We start from the raw sequence: 19788 nt of genomic DNA, 5'->3' as shown, positions 1-19788 counted from the left end.
TGGTTTACATTTTCTCCTTTGAGAAAAATCAACACACAGTGCTATCAGCATATGTATGGCATCAGATCCAACAAGTATCAAATGTCAGATGATAGCCATAGAGTACTAGCTATTATCTTACTCAAGACACTTGGCAAAGTGGATTCCCTCTGTCTGGTGAAGAAGATTCTAGGTCTGTCTTGCTCTCTGGGGATAGAAAGAAGATGTCCTTTCTGAATCAAGCAGATACTTTGCTGGCTGAAATTAATCTTGCAAGATGCCAGGTTTCTGTACTTACCCGTCTCTGCAGCAGCAGACCTCACACAGCTCCCCTTCTCTACCAACACTTTCAAAAGGAAGGCAATACAAACTACCTCAGTGATAGCCAAAGGAAAGTAAAATTTGCTTCCCTGAACAGGACAGGACACAAAATATGAGCAGTCTGAGGCCAGTTGCAATTAGAAACAAACAAGGGGCAGCTGGGCTGGAACTCTGGGAGGGGAATGATGCCAGCTGACAATTATTTAAAAGATCAGATAATCCTCTAAAGTGGACCTTTAACCTCCAAGCATATACCCCAGGTGCTGCTGACAAAAAATGCAGAAAAAACAGTACACAGGATGAATTGGGTTTTTTTAATGTGAATTCATGTCAGCCTTCAGCACCTGATCATTAGAGACAGTCCTTAGCACACAGCACAAACCTGTGGCAGTTTGAAATTTGTGCTCACATATAATTACTGCTCTGGGTTCCCTCCATCCAACCAGAGCATGCACAGAACTGCAGGGCAATTTCTGGCACAGAGACAGGCAGCACCTCAAGCCACCACTGTATGCTACTATGACAACACAGGAAGAATAAAGAGGATTGTTTGCTTGTCTACCACTACCCCAAAATGAAGCCTTTCCCCACTGACACTCATTTGGCTATCATCCCTCTTTTGATGAGCACATTAAAGTGAGCCTGGTTTAGTTTAATCATCTCAAAGACTGCTGGAGTAAAACTGAAGTCAGACAAATGATCACTGATGTGAAAAAAAATACTATTTCCTCAGCAGAACAGTCATGTTCTACATTTCACATCAGACTCAGGTGTTTTAGGCATTTTCATTTGCTTTTCTTTCTTACTCCATGCAAAAAGAAATGCCCGAATCAAAGATCAACTGCATGGTGTCCAACACTGGGTTTGTTGAGCTCTCTTAGGGAGAATGCGATGTTAGTGCTTTACAGGTATCTCATGACTGAGTGCTTGCACTCTAATGACCACACCAGTGCTCCTAACAACCTCTCCAGCCACCACTTCGTACTCCAGTTGAGCAATATTAGCTTCACATGCTGGTTCTGCCGGATTCACAGCCAGGACTGACTACATAAGTGTCTACAAGCACCAGGCTACAGGAAAGAGGTCAGAGCAGAAATCAGCATAGACGAGAAACAAAGATTCCAGTCACAGTTCTAAGAACAAGAAGTTGCTCAGGCTGAGACCTTGAAACACCTGCTTAGGTATTACTGTTTTCATTCAGAGGACAGAAAAAGAGGCCTTCTGGTTTTTCTGGCAGACGACTTAGAAATGCTGTGTGCCAAAGGAAAACAAAGGTACCAGCATATGATCATCTACAGCATTTTCAAGACTACAGACGAGGAACTTCTATCTTGACTAAGGAACTGTTTTCCAAGGACTATGTTAGGTCTCAGTGAAATGTGTTTGCTACTTACTGGCAATGTTAAATGGGTTAGAGACAGCTGCAGAGAAAGCATTTGGAGGATTCATAACTTCATCTGAAGTGGCAGTGGCTGTTCTAAAGTCAGAACAGGTATAAAAGCATTTTCTCACTTTAAGCAATCTTTCATGATGGTTAAACATGTGAAATGCCCCAGAGTATTTAAATCTGGCATTTCTATTAAGCACTCAAAACCTCTGCCGATAAGGCCTGGTGATATACAGGCTTTTAAAGAGACTCCAGAGAAATTATTCTCTCCTTCATGAAGCTCTTCAGTGACCCTGCAATAGAACTGCTCTCCAATTCACACGGTATGCAGCCTGGCTCAGAGGTTAGCAGGACTGCTGCCAGGTGGGGATGTCAATCATAGAATCAACCAGGTTGGAAGAGACCTCCAAGATCATCCAGTCCAACCTAGCACCCAGCCCTAGCCAGTCAACTGACCACGGCACTGAGTGCCTCATCCAGGCTTTTCTTGAACACCTCCAGGGACGGTGCCTCCACCACCTCCCTGGGCAGCCCATTCCAATGCCAATCATTCTCTCCGTGAAGAACTTCCTCCTAACATCCAGCCTATACTTTCCCCGGCACAACTTGAGACTGTGTCCCCTTGTTCTGTGGCTGCTTGCCTGGGAGAAGAGGCCAACCCCCACCTGGCTACAGTGTCCCTTCAGGTAGTTGTACACAGCAATGAGGTCCCCCCTGACACCCAGTTACAAGCAAAAGCCCTGCAGTAAAGACACCACCTTGCTGCTGATCTCCAACACTCTTCCCAAGCCACACACCAGAGAGCTCTGCCTGCTGAAAGTGCTGCCCACAGGCGAAGGCTCATTCCAGCAGCAGCTTTGAGAGCTTTCTGCTCCAGCAGATCATTCCAGTCATCATAAGTAAGGGTTGCAAGTTACCTTCACAATGAGCCAGCTGCACTAATATCTAGTACAAATTTTCTTTCTCCTGAGAAAAATCTGTCATCTCCTACCTCCTCAAAAGGTAACTGAGATACAGAGCCAAGTGAGTGAAATAAAGGCAGTCTTCATTTTAGCCTACACTGGACACTTGAATTGCTATGACTTTACCACAGGCTTAATATTTCCATCTTCACAGAACTAACCAGGTTGGAAAAGACCTTCAAGGTCATTGAGTCCAAACTATCTTGGTCTGCAAGGCAGAGACACGCTTACCTCTCTACAGACCTGGGAAGAAATCAGGTGGCAATGTACAGGAACTGGGGGGGGGGGAAGGGAGAAAAAAAGAGAAAAGGGGAAGAAAAAGAACAGCAGAAACACTCAGCTTCAATTCCAGTATGCAAATACTTCTCTAAGACTGTTCTGTTTTTTCACCAACTTGTGCACTTTAAAACTAAAGAGAACTTGGAACTGTAGTTACATTGCATTAAGAACAGAAAAAGCACCCTTCTGGTGAAAAACATTTCATGTTTAGCAATTGCCCAAAACTGCCAGCATGTCTTTGTCTGTTTCCAGTTCTCATTCTCTTTATAGATGCTGCTGTTACCCCTCTTTGTCAAAAACAATATAAAAGCCTCTAAATAACAAAATGTCCTCTTACAGTGTATAAGTGATACACCAAAAAGCTTCTCAGCAAGCACGAAAGTGTCGTCCCACAGAATATCATTACACCAATAATGGTAATACAGCTTCAGCTTCTACTGTGTCTCCTTTCTTCTGAGTATAGAGGCTTGAGGAGAAGGAAGGGTCACAAGGCTTTGAGTTGGGGATTCTGACTTGTTTTTTTTTTTTTTGTAAGGTTTTTGTTTTAATTACTACCAGTCTTACAAGCCTCAAACTGGTTCCTACCTCTCAGACTCTTTCATAGAATCATAGCATTGTTTAAGTCGGAAAAGACCTTGAAGATCACAGGCTCACAGGATGTTACAGGTTGGAAGGGACCCAAAGAGATCATCAAGTCCGAACCCCTCTGCCAGTGCAGGACCATATGATCTGACTCAGGTCACACAGGAACACATCCAGTCAGGCCTTGAAAGTCTCCAGAGAAGCAGACTCCACAACCTCTCTGAGAAACCTGCTCGAATGCTCTGTGACCCTTACAGTAAAGCAGTTCCCCCTTGTGTTGAGGTGGAACCTTTTGTGTTGCAGCTTATATCTGTTGCTCCTTGTCATATCACAGCCACTGTCAACACTCAGACAGCTGTTGGCCAACAGCTTTAGGCCCTTTTCTGCGGGCAGCTTTTCAGCCACTCCTCCCCAGGCCTGCAGAGTTGCAGGTTGTGAGATGCACTCCTGAAATGACCTCAGATCTTGGGTAGATCTCTACTGCAAATCAGAGGAGGGATATTAAAAAAACCCAACAACCAGGGGGTGGGGTAGGAAAGATGAAGCTGTCAGAAAGGCTTTCAGTCCTGTTCAAAAGCCAGCTGAACACGAGCCAGCAGTGTGCCCAGGGGGCCAGGAGAGCCAAGGGCATCCTGGCCTGTATATCAGGAATGGTGTGGCCAACAGGAGAAGGGCAGTCCTTCTGCCCCTGTACTCAGCACTGGTCAGGCCACACCTTGAGTACTGTGTCCAGTTCTGGGCTCCTCAGTTTAAGAAAGACGTTGAGGTGCTTGGAAGTGTCCAGAGAAGGGCACCAAGGCTGGGGAGCGGGCTGGAGCACAGCCCTGTGAGGAGAGGCTGAGGGAGCTGGGGGTGTGCAGCCTGGAGAAGAGGAGGCTCAGGGGGGGCCTTATTGCTCTCTACACTACCTGAAGGGAGGGAGTAGCCAGGTGGGGTTGGTCTTTTCTCTCAGGCAAGCAGTGACAGAACAAGAGGACATAACCATAAGCTGCACCAGGGCAGGTTTAGACTGAATGTTAGGAAGAATTTCTTCACAGAAAGAGTGATTGGCATTGGAATGGGCTGTCCAGGGTGGTGGTGGAGTCCTTATGCCTGGAATTGTTTAAAAAGAGACTGGATAAGGCACTTGGTGCCATGGTTTAGTTAATTAGAAGGTGTTGGGCGATAGGTTGGACTTGATGACCTTGAAGGTCTTTTCCAACCTGGTTAATTCTGTGATTCTGTGATTCTTGGAGCAGACTCATGTTGAGAAGTTAGAGGTCCTGAAACACTGAGAATGCCAATGCTGGGTCATTGTCTTCTACTGACACCTAATTTTAAGGCAGACAATGCAGTTCACTCCTGTAAGGAAAGCCACTGGAGTAAGAATCTCAGCACAGTGACAATGCCATGACGAAAATCCAGGTGGATCCAAAAGGCTATCAGACTAGCACAGCCAAGACATTCCAGATTGTACAGTCCACGGAAAACAAAGCACACAGGCACCTCTGAGACACTGGACTGCACAATAAAGTACTCACTGGGAGCTGAGTTGACTTGGGACAGCTGAAGTGAGAAAAAAAAGGGAAAAAACTGCAAGAAAGAGAAGTTCATTGTCAGCAGAACTAATGCAGTTCTAACAGACCATGGAGCATCAAGTCCCCACTAGGAAGATGACCTTTTCTCCAGCACAGAAATAACAAAGCCACAGAACACAAATGCTGTTAAACCAACTTCAGATTTACAAAATCAATTTCTGTGAGGATAAAAGAACAAATGACATGACCTTTTCTTTACTATTAAACAAACCAAAACCACTCTACTGAAGTCTTCTTTCTGAACATAAGTTATTGCCTGACCTTTCTTTTCCCACTGCAGAATGCAAAGCAATTGGGCAAGCATTTAAGCTTTTTTGTTCTTCCTAAATCAGTTTTATCTCCCCACAGAGGAGAAAACCTGCACACCTTTCCTAACCTCAGCACAGATGGCTCTGCAGGAGCCACCAGAGGTCTGCACCTTCTCCCTCAAAGCTGGGTCAAAGAATACCCAGGCTAGCAAGCCCCTAGCTTGCTAGGGAGTGGATATTTAGGGTTAGGGGCCCAGAGGCCAAAAGCAGTGCAGGCTGGGGTGTGAGTGGCCACCCAAACCAGCCCTGTACCTCCTCAGGATCCTATGATGCTGAAGTTCCAGTTCATAGCCTGCGCAGTGAAAATAATTATAATGAGATATGCTTGTGGGATATCTCTTTTCTCAACACAGAACTGCAGAATCATTCTAGCGAGAAAGGCCCTTTAAGATCATTGAGTCCAAGCAGTCTCAAACCCTATGAAGTCTGGTGCTAAACCATGTCCCTCTTCACCACATCTTTGCCTCTTTTAAACAACCACCTCGCTGGGCAGGGTTTGAGAACCCTTTCAGAGAATAAGTTTCTTCTAATACCCAGTCTAAACCTCCTCTGGTGCAACATTGAGCTGTTAGATCAAATACTGACACAATCCTGTCTGCTATTCTCAAAAGATCAGAAGCACAAAATCCACAGAACACATTTCCTGAAATGAACCTTTCCTGTGCTACTGCCACAAGATGAGTCATGGACCATTTGTTGCATTCTCTACACAAATTAACAGCAGGAATTCAAAGCATAATGTAAATTACAGCTAATTACATAATTAATGATAGACTAACATCTTTTTACCTGTAGTTTTCCTCTTGTGAGGACAGTGCCCAAGTGATGTTCAACAGATGGATGTTGTGCTAACTGCAAGGTTTATTCACTGATAACAGAATTGTGTTGTTATTTCCAATCCTTTCAATCCCGAGAGCCATCTGTGGGCAAGATATTTTATTTTATGTAGAAAAAGAAGAAACATATGCCCTCGTGTGTGTGTAAATACATACACATACATGCATTCATTCCTGAAGCTGCCACCCACCTGTTACACCACTGTCAGCAAGGCACTGCTCATGCACCACCCCTTGGGACAGACCTGCAGCAATCCTGGCTGACTGGAAAAGAAGAACAATGTTCTGAGAGTGTCAAATCACTTTATTGTGAGACCCACATGCAGAGCAATAACTCCCTCACTTCTGGAAGAGGATTAGTTTCTTGTAGTGAGTATCATAATTTCCATCTTGATTTCAATTTCCATCCTCCTATTTTCTCTTTTCTATCATGAAAAAAATGCCAGTGAGATCAAACAGAAGCAATCTGACAGCTCTTAGGGGCAGGAGAGCAGCTGTGCACAGCAAAACAGACTCTTTGGAAGAACTCTTTGAACTTGGGGAGAGTGGATGGGAGAGCAGCAGGACTGAGAATTGTACGTCCTGGATATCAAACCATAGTGCTCAAACCCCAAGAACTGAAATTCTGTCCCCAGGCAGTACAGAAGGACCAGTCTTTGAATAGAAAACCACCCTAGAGAAGATGGGAGGAAATACCTACTGGTACACTTAGAGATGAAGAGTAAGGAGCACTGGTGAGCAGAGATGCACAGGAGGGCCTCTGACACTGCTGATTTCATGGCCTACCTGTCTGTTGCTTCTAATAGCTACGAGAACCCTGAACAAGTGTTACAGGGTACCATGAAAGGGCAGGGCACTGACAAAGCAGTCTTCTTCTGGCTAAAGAAGAAAAAGGTTGTCATGGCAACTGTGAAGGAATTCAGCTCATCACCTGCACATAACATCTCCCTGCAAGGGCTGTCCTGAAAGTTGAGGCTTTGCCTGCCTCGTGCTAGAGATCCCTGAAACTGCTTGAGAGTGAAACCAGTGCAGAGCCACAAAACTGCTGAAGACAGTGGAACATCTCCCTGCTGAGGAAGGGCTGAGGGAGAGGGACTCTTCAGCTTGGAGCAAGGGAGCCTGAGGGCTGCCATCATTCATGTTTATGAAGATGGGAAGGGCAGTGGCAGGAGGACAGAGCCAGGCTCTGCTCAGTGATGCCCAATGATAGGACAAGGGGCAGTGGGTGCAAGCGGAGATGCCACGGGAACATAAGGAAAACCTTTTTTGCCTGTGAGGGTGCCAGAGCCCCAGAACAGGCTGCCCAGAGAGGTTGTGAAGTCTCCTTCTATGAAGGCTTTCAAAACCTGCTTGGATGTGTTCCTGTGTGGCCTGCCCTGTGTGATCCTGCTCTGGTTGGACTGGATAATCTCTGGAGGTCTCCTCCAACTCCTAACATTCTGTGACTCTGTGGTTGTGTGAAAGCTGTACACAAGTTTTACACTAAGGCGTGCACAGGAAATGGATGGCACTTTGGCATCCACCTGATCCAAGACTGCCTAAAGCTCCAATTATCTTGGTAAAAGGAAAGGCAGGTATTTCTCCTGACCTAAGTTTTCAAACAGCTCTAGAGATTGGAAAACCTGACGCATGCAAGAGAAGCCTAGAAGGTTTCTGTGAGAAGCCAGAACATGTTCTATGATTTTGTTGTTGAAGCTTTATGACCCACTAGACTAGTTTCCTTCTTTGCAGACTAAGGGAAAAACAGAACTAAATATGGGAAGCAAGGATGTTGAGAAAAAAACATGAGTTGTTTAGAGGGGGTGAGAAGCATGAGAAAAAATGAACTGCAAAACCAATTAAAAAGAATGCAGAAATACAGGTCAAAACATTGTCAAAATGTGAGAAAGGAAGGAATTCAAGTTAGCCTCTTGGCAAAGCATAAGAGAGAGCATGAGGTCCACTCAGAGCAGCAGCTGTCTCTAAAAGGTAACACTGAAAAGTTGCTGTCTCTCGCCTCTGTAAGTCTGTAAACAGACCAGAGTATCAGCAGGCTCTGCCAGGTGGTCAAACTTTGGATTGGGTAAACCACTTCAAATAGAATTAAAAAACAAATGAGCATAACATTTATGGAAGAAGCAAGGCTACACAGAAGCAAGCAAAAGTTGCTCAGTAGCCTAGGTTCAAAGCACCATCTTGAGCAGCTTGAAACAACTAAGATGTCCTTTCAAGTGACATGGACCAAAACCTGAACAATCCAAACTGAGAGGGAAAATGTTCAACATTCCCTCGATTATTTCCACAGATTTACAGCCTTTTTGTAGACATGACCCACCCCTACAGGAAGGTTATGAGCTAAAGGTTAAACAAATACCTTTGCTCCCTGCCACTGAAGGAACCTTCAAAGAGCTTGGCAGATTTCTTTAACCAGAATCAACTTCCACAGATATACACAAACAGAACACAGCACTTGGCTAGTGAACAGAATACAGCACCAGGCTAATTCTAAAGGAAGAGCTTGAGACACGATGTTAGATGCCTCCTTCTTATGTAATGCTAACATTTTGGGAGAACTGTTTAGAGGACAATTCACAAAAGCCAACCTCAGTCAAGATGTGCTAGATTCTTTCTGCATCTCAGAAGGAAACACTGGAGACAAGCTTCCCCATGTCGGCCCTCAGAACTGCTTCTGCAAAACACTGAAATGAGAATAAACTCACCCCTGGTTTTAATAATATTTTGTTGTTGAAGTTGAAGCCACAGTTTTGCCATTACAAAACCAACACAAAGCAAGAAAACAAATAAACAAAAAATCAAAACCACCAAACCAAAACCAATATTTCTTTCCTTACACTATTTGTGAAGATGAACTCTAATGAGATGGATTCAGCTGTATCCCACCCACTACTCCTCAAGCCTAGCACTTCTAACACACCAGACTACACACCAACTTCTAGCAGTCATAAAGCAAAGAGGGTAGAAGCAAACAGATTCCTGTTTGGGGTGATCTTACTTGCGTTTGCCAGAAAAATGATCAATAGAAAAGGCAGAGAATCAAAAGCTTCATCAAGATCCCCCCCTAGATTCAGATGAGAGATAGATTATCTTGTCTGAGGACACAGGATGAACATGACAACATGACTACTAGGACAGTCTTGTCCAGTCCTGTTCTCTATTAATTTCCACTAATCTTCCTCCTGTCAGACACTCATCTACATATCTGAGCTCATTCTAGGCTAAGGACTTTTTTCCTTCTAGTATAGATGTCAGTAAACCACATTTCTGTTTCTTTAGTCATGTCTGGAGAGCACTGTCTTGTAAGCAAGGACAAGTGTTTGTAAAGAACGTCTTTCAGTCAATAGCAATAGCTGGTAGCAGCAGGGCACAGCAGGAAAACCGTCCCTCAGAGGGTGATAAGGTCATTTTACTGGGAACCCAAACAGCAGATGTTACTTCTTCCAGAGCCCTAGTTAAACTGAGAGGATAAAATTCGTCCATGCTATCTCATTTTCAAGCTGCAGAAAGGCACGCATCTCCCAAACAGCACATTGCAACGCACAGCTCAGTACTAGCGCTGGTGCCCACAGTCAGTGTGTCTCTAATGGCCACGAAGGACTGCTGACTCAGCTCTGCTTTGACACTAATTATCTTTCACATCATGCAGAGGCAGAGAAATTAACGTTCTTCCAAACCAGAACACAATTCCCTTCCCAGCAACTAAAGAAGCATCACAGCAATCTCTGTGGAAACTCGAGATCTGCACCATGGAACACATTAAACACTATCACACACCTTGCAAAGGAACATTTGATGAGTGCCAACTCCCAGAGATTGTATTAATTTAGTCAGGGAAAGTAGCTTCTTGGATGAGGGAATCAATAAGAATTAAAGCCTCTAGACATAAGGCAAAGCAACTGCATAAACCTCTGCACGTTTAGAACACACTTTCACTAAATACATGGGAAAGGACCAGAAAAGAGCCTGATGTATTTGGAATCTCTGAAAACAATTCTTTCACTCAGCTCGCCAAAGTGTTTCTAGTTCAGCCAAAAAACCCTGTAGAAATGCAGCTATTTCACCAACATAAGCAGGGTTTCACAAAAAGACAAGCAGTCCATAAATCTTGCAACCTTAAAACTAAGTTAAATTAGAGAGCCACAGTAGGGTGATTTATTACAGCTTTTTTTTTCTTCACTGTCATGAAAATAAAGCCCAAACAAACAGATGTATTCAGAGCATCTTTACCTGATTTCTACCCTTTCACCAAGTCCCAGAGGTACCTGCAGCTCCCCATGGGTCAGAACTGAAACGGTGCACATTTTACCCTGCTTAAAACCGCACAGAACTTTAGAAGCCAGTACCAGTATGAAGATGCGGCACCCGCAGTGTCACAGTGCAGTCCTTTTACCTCATCTAAAGTAGTAACACTCCGACGTGTGTTGAGAGAGCTGTTTCCTTCAGAGCCAGAACAATGACTGTGTGCACATGCTTTCGAGCAGAAGGGAGACAACTACAATCCATACATTTTTGTCTGTCACAAACAAAGCCTTAAGTCGCTGCATTCAGGCACAGCGTGCCCTTTGGTTACAAACCTGTCGAGATAACACAAGCAAGACTGTGGCAGTAAGACAGGATCTATTGTAATGCCTCCAGATGTGACATGTTTTAAGGAAACAAACTAATAAACACTGAAAAAAACCCCTCACAACATGTTTATCTCCCCCATAATGTGCATTCAGCATAAAGTCTGTTAGAATTCCTACACAGAACCCAGACAGTTGACACCTCCCAGATGAATTTAAATGCAGGTTCTCAGCATAACTCACCCTGCAGTTTGCTCTTCCTTCCAACACAGTAATTCAAACCACAATGCATTAAGCACTGATAATTCTGAAAAGGCTTGTTAAAAAAGCACAGACAATTACAGGCTCTCACAAAAAGAGAAGTTCATTCTAAACTCGGACACACAAAGGTTACACTGGTATCACTTTTAGACTGGACAACGAAGTTCATACAATGAGCAAAGTAACAGTTCTGCCCAAATTCCTTCCATCTGTTTACTTTTTATAGGCTCATGTTTTAATTTCTTTGCCCTGCCTGTAACTAGTAAGAAAGGAACTGGTCAGCTAATTCAGTCCCAGTAGGTCTCTTCTACTGAAGGGCCAAGCTTTAGGTATTTTACAGAATGGAAATTCATGCAGAATGCAGCTGTGAATGTTCAGGCCCAAAGATACAAACAATAATGAATCTTTTTTCACATTTGTATAGCTACTACCAAGAGTCCACCTAAACCCAGCAAATAATGGGCAAGAAATCTGTAATTTTCCCCATCTATTTTAATTATGAACAGTCCTTTGTCATTCCAGTTCCTCTGCAAAAAAAGAACATAAGAAACCTTGTCTAATGCAGGCAGAGAAGGAGCTTGACCTATCATCATCTATAAAATGACAGCAGGAGTCTGTTACCTGTTCAAGAGTGAGCTTTAAGTATTTCATCTCCCCCTACTGCCCATTTTAAAAGTTCTCTGTAATAAATTGCTCCTCATTTTGTGTGCACCCAGCAAACAGTGTATTTAGGTCCCAGCAAATAGCAATTTGCAATAAAGATGCAACTTCTTTGCTCCATTATTTCAATCCAGTGATGTCCTGTGGTTCATCCAAAGGAGTTAACCTTAATTTTTGAGGGCCTAGATTTAAATACTTGTATTTCTCCAGAATAACACTGTGGTGTTGACTCTCTCTGTAAACAGAAGTCAGCCACCAGCCCGAACACTGTTTGGTTTTGACGAAGCCAGTGAAATCTGAGAGCGCCCACACAGGCAGGAGAGGAAGCTCCACAGAGCTCCTGGAAAACAAACTCCAGCCAAAGCTGACCTATCAGTGGGGGGTTTAGTCAGCTTGCATCTAAGTGATGTGCAGATGTGGACACCTAGGGCTTTCCTCCACACAGAACTGATTGAGATCAAAAGGTTTATGTGATTATTTGCACAATACCATAGCAAAGACAATGTTATTTCCATGGACAAAGACAATGTTATTTCCATGGACAGATTAGATCTGGAAGTTCCACTATTTCCACACAGTTCCTAAAAGCAAATATTGCCAGACTGAACTTTGCTATCAAGAGGAAACATTGCTATCAAGGATGAAGAAAAGGCTGAGGTACTTAATGCTGCCTTTGTCTCAGTCTTTCACTCTTCAACCCCAAGCAATGCTCCAGGCTTGGGGCAGAGTGGCTGGAAAACAGTCCTATGGAAAAGGTTGTGGGGGTGCTGGTGGATGGCTGAACATGAGCCAGCAGTGTGCCCAGGTGGCCAAGAAGGCCAAAGGCATCCTGGCCTGCAGGAGTAGGGCAGTGACAGTGCAGCTGTGCTTGGCCTTGATGAGGCCACAGCTTGGGTTCAGTTCTGGACATCACAGTATAGGAAAGATACTGAGGTGCTGGAACATGTGCAGGGAAGAGCAACGAGGCTGGTGAGGGCTTTGGAGGGCAGCATACGAAGAAAGGCTGAGGGAGCTGAGGGTGCTTAGTCTGGAGAGGGCTAAGCTACCTGAAAGGAGGATGGAGTGAAGCTGGTGTTGGTCTCTTCTCCCAGGTACCAGCAGCGGGACAAAAGCAAATGGGTTTGAGTTGTGCCAGGGGAGGATTAGATTGGACCTTAGGAAAAACTGTGGTGAGGCATTGAAACAGGCTACTCGGGGAGATGGTGGAGTCACCATTCCTGGAGGTGTCCAGGAAGCTGTAGATGTGGCATTTCAGGACATGACTTAGTAGCCATGGTAGTTGGACTCGATGGTCTTACAGGTCTTTTGCAGCCTTAGCGAGTCTATGACCCAGGCTCCAGGCAACCCAACGGAACCACTCGCCAAAGGCCCAGGCCTTTGCCCTGGGGAAGGAAATAGGCAAGGCTGGGAAGCGTGGAGCGCCTCCCCTCACCTGCAGCGCTTAGTGTCGCTGTGGAGCTCGGCAGCATCCCCGGCTGCGTTCTGGCTGCGGTCCTGCTCTCCTTCTCCTCCCGCCGCGGTCACAGGCAGCGCGCAGCCATCCTTGCGCCGCCAGCCCGCCAGGGGGCGGCCGCGGCCACTGCTGCTCCGGCTCACGGCGCCTGTGTGACGCACTGGGAGCGCGGCGGCGCGGTGCGAGCCGGGCAGTGGCGGGAGGATGGCGAGCGACTTCTACCTCCGCTACTACGTGGGGCACAAGGGCAAGTTCGGCCACGAGTTCCTCGAGTTCGAGTTCCGGCCCGACGGTGAGAGGCGAGGCGGGACCGGGCGGGTAGGGGGCGCGGCTGGGCTCAGGCTCAGGAGGGAGAGGGAGCGGGCCGGGGCCGGGGCCGGGGCCGTCGCGGAGCGGTGCCCGTCTGGCACCGCCTTGGCGGGGTCTTAATGTCCGCCTTCTGTTCTGCAGGGAAACTGCGTTACGCCAACAACAGCAACTACAAGAACGACGTCATGATCCGAAAGGAGGTAAGGACCACCTAAGGCGGCAGTACCGGTGTGGTGCCGCGTAGCGCCTCTGCTGGCCTGCGCCCAGAGTGGGCATTGTGTCGGTAACGTGAAGCAGTCGTGCGGTGGTTTGTGCCAGCTGCGAGTCCGGGGCAGCGTGCTAGGGAGCGCCAGGGCCTGCCTTGTCATGTTGGAATGTTGTTTGTAGGCTTACGTGCATAAGAGCGTGATGGAGGAGCTGAAGAGGATCATTGACGACAGTGAAATCACAAAAGAAGACGATGCTCTGTGGCCTCCACCTGACAGAGTTGGTCGACAGGTTGGTGTGCAGTGTCTCTTCTAGTTGTTGCTTGGATTTTTTATGTTAGCTGACGAGAAGCATAACTGATTTTTTTTCGAGTAGATATTGTTTCTTGCCAAGAGGGAAACAAACACTGTTTGAAAACACGTCTGTTTAGTAAAGTTTGTGATTTACAGACCTGCTGTCTTCAACTCTCTGTAATGAAAATAGAAAAGCCATCACATCAGTATGTGGAGAACAAGTTATCCATAGGGCAGCAGTGTGCCCTTGCAGCCAAGAAGGCAAATGGTGTCCCATAGATTGAGGGAGCTTCTCCTCCACCTCTGCTCTGCCCTAGTAAGGCCCCATCTGGAATATTGCATCCAGTTCTGGGCTTCCCAGTTCAAGAGGGACAGAGATCTACTGGAGAGAGTCCAGCAGAGGGCTATGAGGATGATTAAGGGTCTGGAACACTGCCTTACAAGGAAAGGCTGAGAAACCTGAGGCTGTTTAGTTTGGAGATCTAATCAATGTCTGTAAATACCTGGGGGATGGAGGTCTGGAGGTAAGGGACAGGGACAGCCCCTGCTCACTTGTGCCCTGGACAGGTGGACAGAGTTGAGCTTGTTTGCAAAAAATGCATCTTGAATATTTTGAATAGTACAAGTGTACCTCATACAGGAGCATCTGCCATTAAAGGGGCTGCTGAGACAAAGGTTCTTCTGCCTGCAGCCAGTGGACCTGACATGGTACTGGACAATGTGGCTCAGAGGGCAAGCCTGCTAACACCGTCGAGCCCACTAATTCTGCTGCTCCTGCTTTAGCCCCGCTTGTTTCTGCCAAACCGTCTGCTGCTGCTGTGGAAAGGTTCCCTCTGCCTCACCCTAGTTCCACCACCACATGAGGAACAGAATAAGATAGGCAAACCAGATTAAGATGATCCTATGAGAGGTACCTCCCAGATTAAGACACATCTTACTCTAAGCAAGGAAGTTCAGGTAGATGGCAGCGAACAGGAAGATTCAAATGGGAGAATTAAGATCTCCATTGGTCCAATTAAAACAAGGGGGGAAATGGCAGCTAGTACTTTGGGGTTTTCACCAAACTGGTCACATAGGATTACCCAAAGAGAACCACCTGGCTGTTGTTGCTATTTCTAAGCAAGTAAATTTGAATTGGTCTTTGGGAGGATGCCTATCTGATGGCTGAGACACTTACTCTGATGGTGAAGAGGAAAGGTCATTGTCCTTTGCCAGCTGGGGTATAGAGGTTTTAATGGAGTTACGGAGTTTTACAAGTTGTTTCATGCCATTTTTTATTTCTTCAGCCATAGTATTTATAGCTGACACCACGGCATTAAACATGAGGCTGTTGTCCATCTGCCTCATCTGATCAACAAACTCACCAGCAGTCAGAGGAGATCTTTCATCATCTTTCCCTACCATTTTACTTGCCAATGTGTGGGCATAATTAGAGGGAGCAAGCTGAATAAGTTTGTTTAGGAGAGCACAGCTCACAGGTGCATCACCAGGGTCCTCTGTTGTGTTATCTCCATAAATTAGCTCTCTTATGGCCATCTCTCTCATGCACTGAGTGCCCTGTTTAACTGTATTCCAGTGTGAAGGTCTCCAGGGTAAATCATCCCTGTTAGGGTACAGTAGTACTGCAGCTGTCAATACATGTGATCAGAGGTTAGAATTACCCCCGAGATGTCCCAAATGCTTACCTATGGCATTATATCTCTGAAAAAACTCCCAGCTGCCTCAACGACCAAGGGTTTATTTCTGCAGTATCCATACTTCATCCCAACATCTGTTTAACTTATCAACAGTTCTCGCTCTTTCTGGGCATAATCTTGCCTAATATGCCTGACCTCCTTGGCAATGAGGCTTTCTCTTCATCATCACTATCATCTGTTTCCTGAGTATATTTTCCCTTAGCAATAGCCTTTCCATTCCTTTAAGCTGCAGGGGTACCAGCCTTCACACCAGCAGATGTACCCTCTCCTGGATCGTCTTTGTTTTGCCTCATCAGTTGAGCAAACTTCTCAAACTCCTCAAAAGCAACAAAATGGTCCCTAACAGTTCTCTCCTTGGGATGACTCTGCTCTGGTTTATCCCCATCATCATCTGAGCTATCTCAACCCCCAGTACTAGCTGCCATTTCCCCCCTTGTTTTAATTGGAGCAAGGGAGATCTTAACTCTTCCATTCGAATCTTCCTGCTCACTGCCATCTGTCTATCTCTTTTCCTTACATGGTGGTGGAACTGGGGCTGAGGCAGAAGGAACCTTTCCCACAGCAGCAGCAGCTGGTTCAGCAGAAACAAGCTGGGGTAAAGCAGAAGCAGCAGGATTAGCAGGCTCGATGGCATTAGCAGGCTCACCCTCTGAGGACTCTGCCACATCCTCCAGTATGGCTTCTGGTGCCCTGGTTGCAGGCAGAAGAACCTTTGCCTCAGCAGCCCCTCTAATGGCAGACGCTCCGGTGTCAGGGACTCTCCTACTGATCAAAGCGTTCGAGACGCATTTTCCACCAACAAGCTCCTCAAATTTACCCATCCGAGGGACTTTGCCGTAGCCCACACTGTCTGCAGCCAGATCCGGCACCGCTGCAGCCCTTTGTGAGTGCACCCCCGCAGGGGTTCCACCGCTTCTACCCTTACTTTCCTCCGTTCCGTTCGGTATGAACGGGAACCAGGTAGTTTCCTGCCTCCACGCTTCAGGGTCACTGAGGTACGGGCCATGTCCAACTACTTTTTCCTCTTTCAGAGGTTCCGAGGCAGGACGTTTGCTGCTCTGTGAGCAATCCGTCTGCCCGGTGCTGTGGCCTGCCCTCCCCCGCTTCGGTTGTAGACTCTGTCTTTAACCTCTAACTCCCTGCTACTGCCTCCAGAGAAGGGAAAGACCTCACTCGTAGCTTGTTTATTCCTGTGTTTCTCTCTTCTCCAAACTACAATCAGACCTACAATAGCAGCCAGAAACATCAAATTCAAACATATTAGGCAAGCCACTGGATAACTCAGCTCTCCCAAATAACTCTTAGTCTCTGACACAAGCATAACATAAGGCATACCCTCAGCTACATTCTTAAACCCTAAAACATCCATAACAAAATTTCCAACCTTTGTTAACACACTTTTTACCCAGTTCCAAATCATCTTAGCAAAAAAGGAGCACACATGATATTGCACCATGGTAGTAAAGCACTGCTGAACCGATAAGGCTAAAATCAGACTAATAATGGGCCAGAAAATACCAAACAAATTAATTTTTTCCTCTGCTTCCTTATTCTGATTATCAATCAAAAAAACCCAAACCAAGATCATGCCCCATGTTGGGTGCCAAAATTAATGTCCCAGGTTAGGATGGATCCCTCCCCCAGTAGAGTAAACTCACTACAACACAGATTTTTGGAAAAGTCAGGAAAAATGAAATTGTATTTTGTATAGTTTAAAGATAACAATAAAAGGAGAATAAACAGGAAGGTCTCAAAGACTGCCTAGGTTGGAGGCAGAAATAAGTTTAACTGTGAGTGATTGTTGAAGACATGCCAATGTAACAGGTTCAAATGCACCTTGCATTCTGGGAATTGACTTTCTGAGAGAAGGGTGCTTCAGAGATCCCAAGGCTTATAAATGGACCTTTGGAATAGCAACTGTAGAAGCTGTTTGAGACAGGCTGAAGTTGTCTGTCAGGCCTGAGCTCTCAGATAGAGGCCTGAGTCTGCAGCTGTCAGACAGCATAATGTAGAGGATGTGAAGTTGCCAATTGCCACTCAAACTGTACATCATAGGCAATACAGAACAAACCATGATGATGGCAATGGATGGAAACTACAGCACAGGAAGCTCCACCTCAACGTGAGGAAGAACTTCACTGTAAGGGTCCCAGAGCACTCGAACAGGCTGCCCGGAGTCTCCTTCTCTGGAGACTTTCCAGACCTGTCTGGATGTGTTCCTGTGTGACCTGCACTAGATTCTCTGGTCCTGCTCTGGCAGGGGGGGTGGTCTGGATCTCCAGAAGTCCCTTCCAACCCCAAACATCCTGTAATCCTGTGTATTTGTGTAACTAATACCATAAAGGAGTGGTCTGATTTTCTGTCATCTTTCTTTTTCAGGAGCTTGAAATAGTCATTGGTGATGAGCACATCTCCTTTACCACATCCAAAATCGGTTCCCTCATTGATGTAAATCAGTCCAAGTACGTCCCCTTATGTTGCATTTCTTATGTTGCTCTTGTTTTTACATAGTAGTCTGTAGTAGAACTTGCTGATTGCCAGGTATTTGTGGTTTATATTGCTTCAAAGCACACACCAAGACTTCCTTATTTCACCTAAGCTGACTGAGAGTCATGTTTTGTGTATTCAGACTAATGTTATAAATAAAACGTTTTGTAACTGTCCAAACTTGGAATATAAAAGTATCAACCAATGCAGAATTAAACAATTCTGTGAGTGTCTGTTAGTGTCACTTTGACCAAAGATGACCAAAGTCTCCATATAGTCCCTATGTTTAGTTTTATAAGTTGCTCATAAAACACCAGTCTAACTTTTCTTTCTCATCCTTCTGTTGTGCATTGCAGGGATCCAGAAGGCTTGAGAGTATTCTACTACCTGGTGCAAGACCTGAAGTGTCTAGTCTTCAGTCTTATTGGACTACACTTCAAGATTAAGCCAATTTAAATCAAATAAACTGAAATTTGTATTCTGGTGTCTGTATGGGGGGTGGGGGCAGGGGAAGGATGCTGTTTCCATTCCTCACTGGTTTTGGCCTGAAGCTTTTATGTATGTTCATTTTTAATTTTTATTTCACAAACTGTCAATGACTATCTTATAAAAACAAATCATACCAATCTATTAATTTATAAGTTTTAGTGATAAACTGACTTCCTAACACTTCCATCATGGTACACTTAGGGTCTTTTACTTCCCATGGATCACACAATGATACACTTCCAGTCGGAGATGTGGCCCCATTCACCACCACTCTAGGCCTGGCCCTCCAGCCAGTTCTTGACCCATTTCAGAGTCAATCTGTCCAAGCCACGAGCTGCCAGCTTTACCAGGAGCTTTTGTGGCAGACAGTGTCAAAGGTGCTGCTGAAGTCCAGGTGGACTACATCCACAGCCTGCTCCACATTCACCAGGGAGGTGATCTGATCATAAAAGGAGGTGAGGTTGGTCAGCCAGGACTTGGCCCTCCTAAACCCATGCTGGGTGGTTTTTAGTTTTCTGCACAATTAAGAGACTTGAAGGACCAAATACGCCCCAACGTTTCCGTGACACACTGGGCAGGGAGGGGGTGTGTGCAAAAATGGTCTGAGGCTCCCTGCAGGCTCCAGGGGTGGCACCCGTGGCAGCTGTTCAAGCTGTGCCCCTGCTTTCTCTAGCACCTTTCTCGTTTTCTTGAAAGAGTTGCCACCATGACTAAAAAAAGACTCTGGCTAAGTGACTTCTTAAAAGGCGGAAATACCGAGCTCTCACGGCCTCTTCACGCACCTCTAGCCACAGGCACCTTTCGGGTAGCCGTTCCGCCACCCACCCGCGCTGCACCTTCCCCACGGCTGGGCCGCTCCACGCCACTTGCACTGCGCAAAGCGCCGCCTGGTCCCGCCCCGCAGGGCCCCGCCGCAGCCCGCCTGGGCGGGGCGGGGACAGGCCCCCTGGGCGGGGCGCGGACAGGCCGCCTGGGCGGGGCGGGGACAGGCCGCCTGGGCGGGGCGGGGACAGGCCCCCTGGGCGGGGCGGGGACAGGCCGCCTGGGCGGGGCGCAGACAGGCCGCCTGGGCGGGGCGCCGACAGGCCGCCTGGGCGGGGCGCCGACAGGCCGCCTGGACGGGGCGGGGACAGGCCGCC

The 19788-nt window shown here is 46.3% G+C and overlaps 1 protein-coding gene across 1 annotated transcript; it reads left to right on the top strand.

Annotated features, from left to right (window-relative positions):
* The first annotated feature begins 13282 nt into the window (after positions 1-13282).
* MAGOH (mago homolog, exon junction complex subunit) lies at positions 13283-18638 on the top strand. The gene is made up of 5 exons (XM_064148297.1): positions 13283-13459; positions 13618-13676; positions 13864-13974; positions 18053-18135; positions 18517-18638. The coding sequence occupies exons 1-5, from the start codon at positions 13372-13374 to the stop codon at positions 18614-18616; spliced, it is 441 nt and encodes a 146-aa protein (XP_064004367.1). The 5' UTR covers positions 13283-13371; the 3' UTR covers positions 18617-18638.
* The last annotated feature ends 1150 nt before the right edge of the window (positions 18639-19788 follow it).

This window comes from Pogoniulus pusillus, chromosome 8 (assembly GCF_015220805.1).
Source record: "Pogoniulus pusillus isolate bPogPus1 chromosome 8, bPogPus1.pri, whole genome shotgun sequence".
Classification (NCBI taxonomy): Eukaryota; Metazoa; Chordata; class Aves; order Piciformes; family Lybiidae; genus Pogoniulus; species Pogoniulus pusillus.
The sequence above is the reverse complement of the archived record's forward strand: the minus strand, read 5'-3'. Positions and strand labels throughout refer to the sequence as shown.

Excerpts from the sequence above, each read along its gene's own strand:
- MAGOH (XM_064148297.1), top strand. The coding sequence starts at position 13,372 with ATGGCGAGCGACTTCTACCTCCGCTACTACGTGGGGCACAAGGGCAAG. Across the intron at positions 13,677-13,863 it reads ACGTCATGATCCGAAAGGAG|GCTTACGTGCATAAGAGCGT; the intron begins GTAAGGACCACC and ends TGTTGTTTGTAG. Across the intron at positions 18,136-18,516 it reads ATTGATGTAAATCAGTCCAA|GGATCCAGAAGGCTTGAGAG; the intron begins GTACGTCCCCTT and ends TGTGCATTGCAG.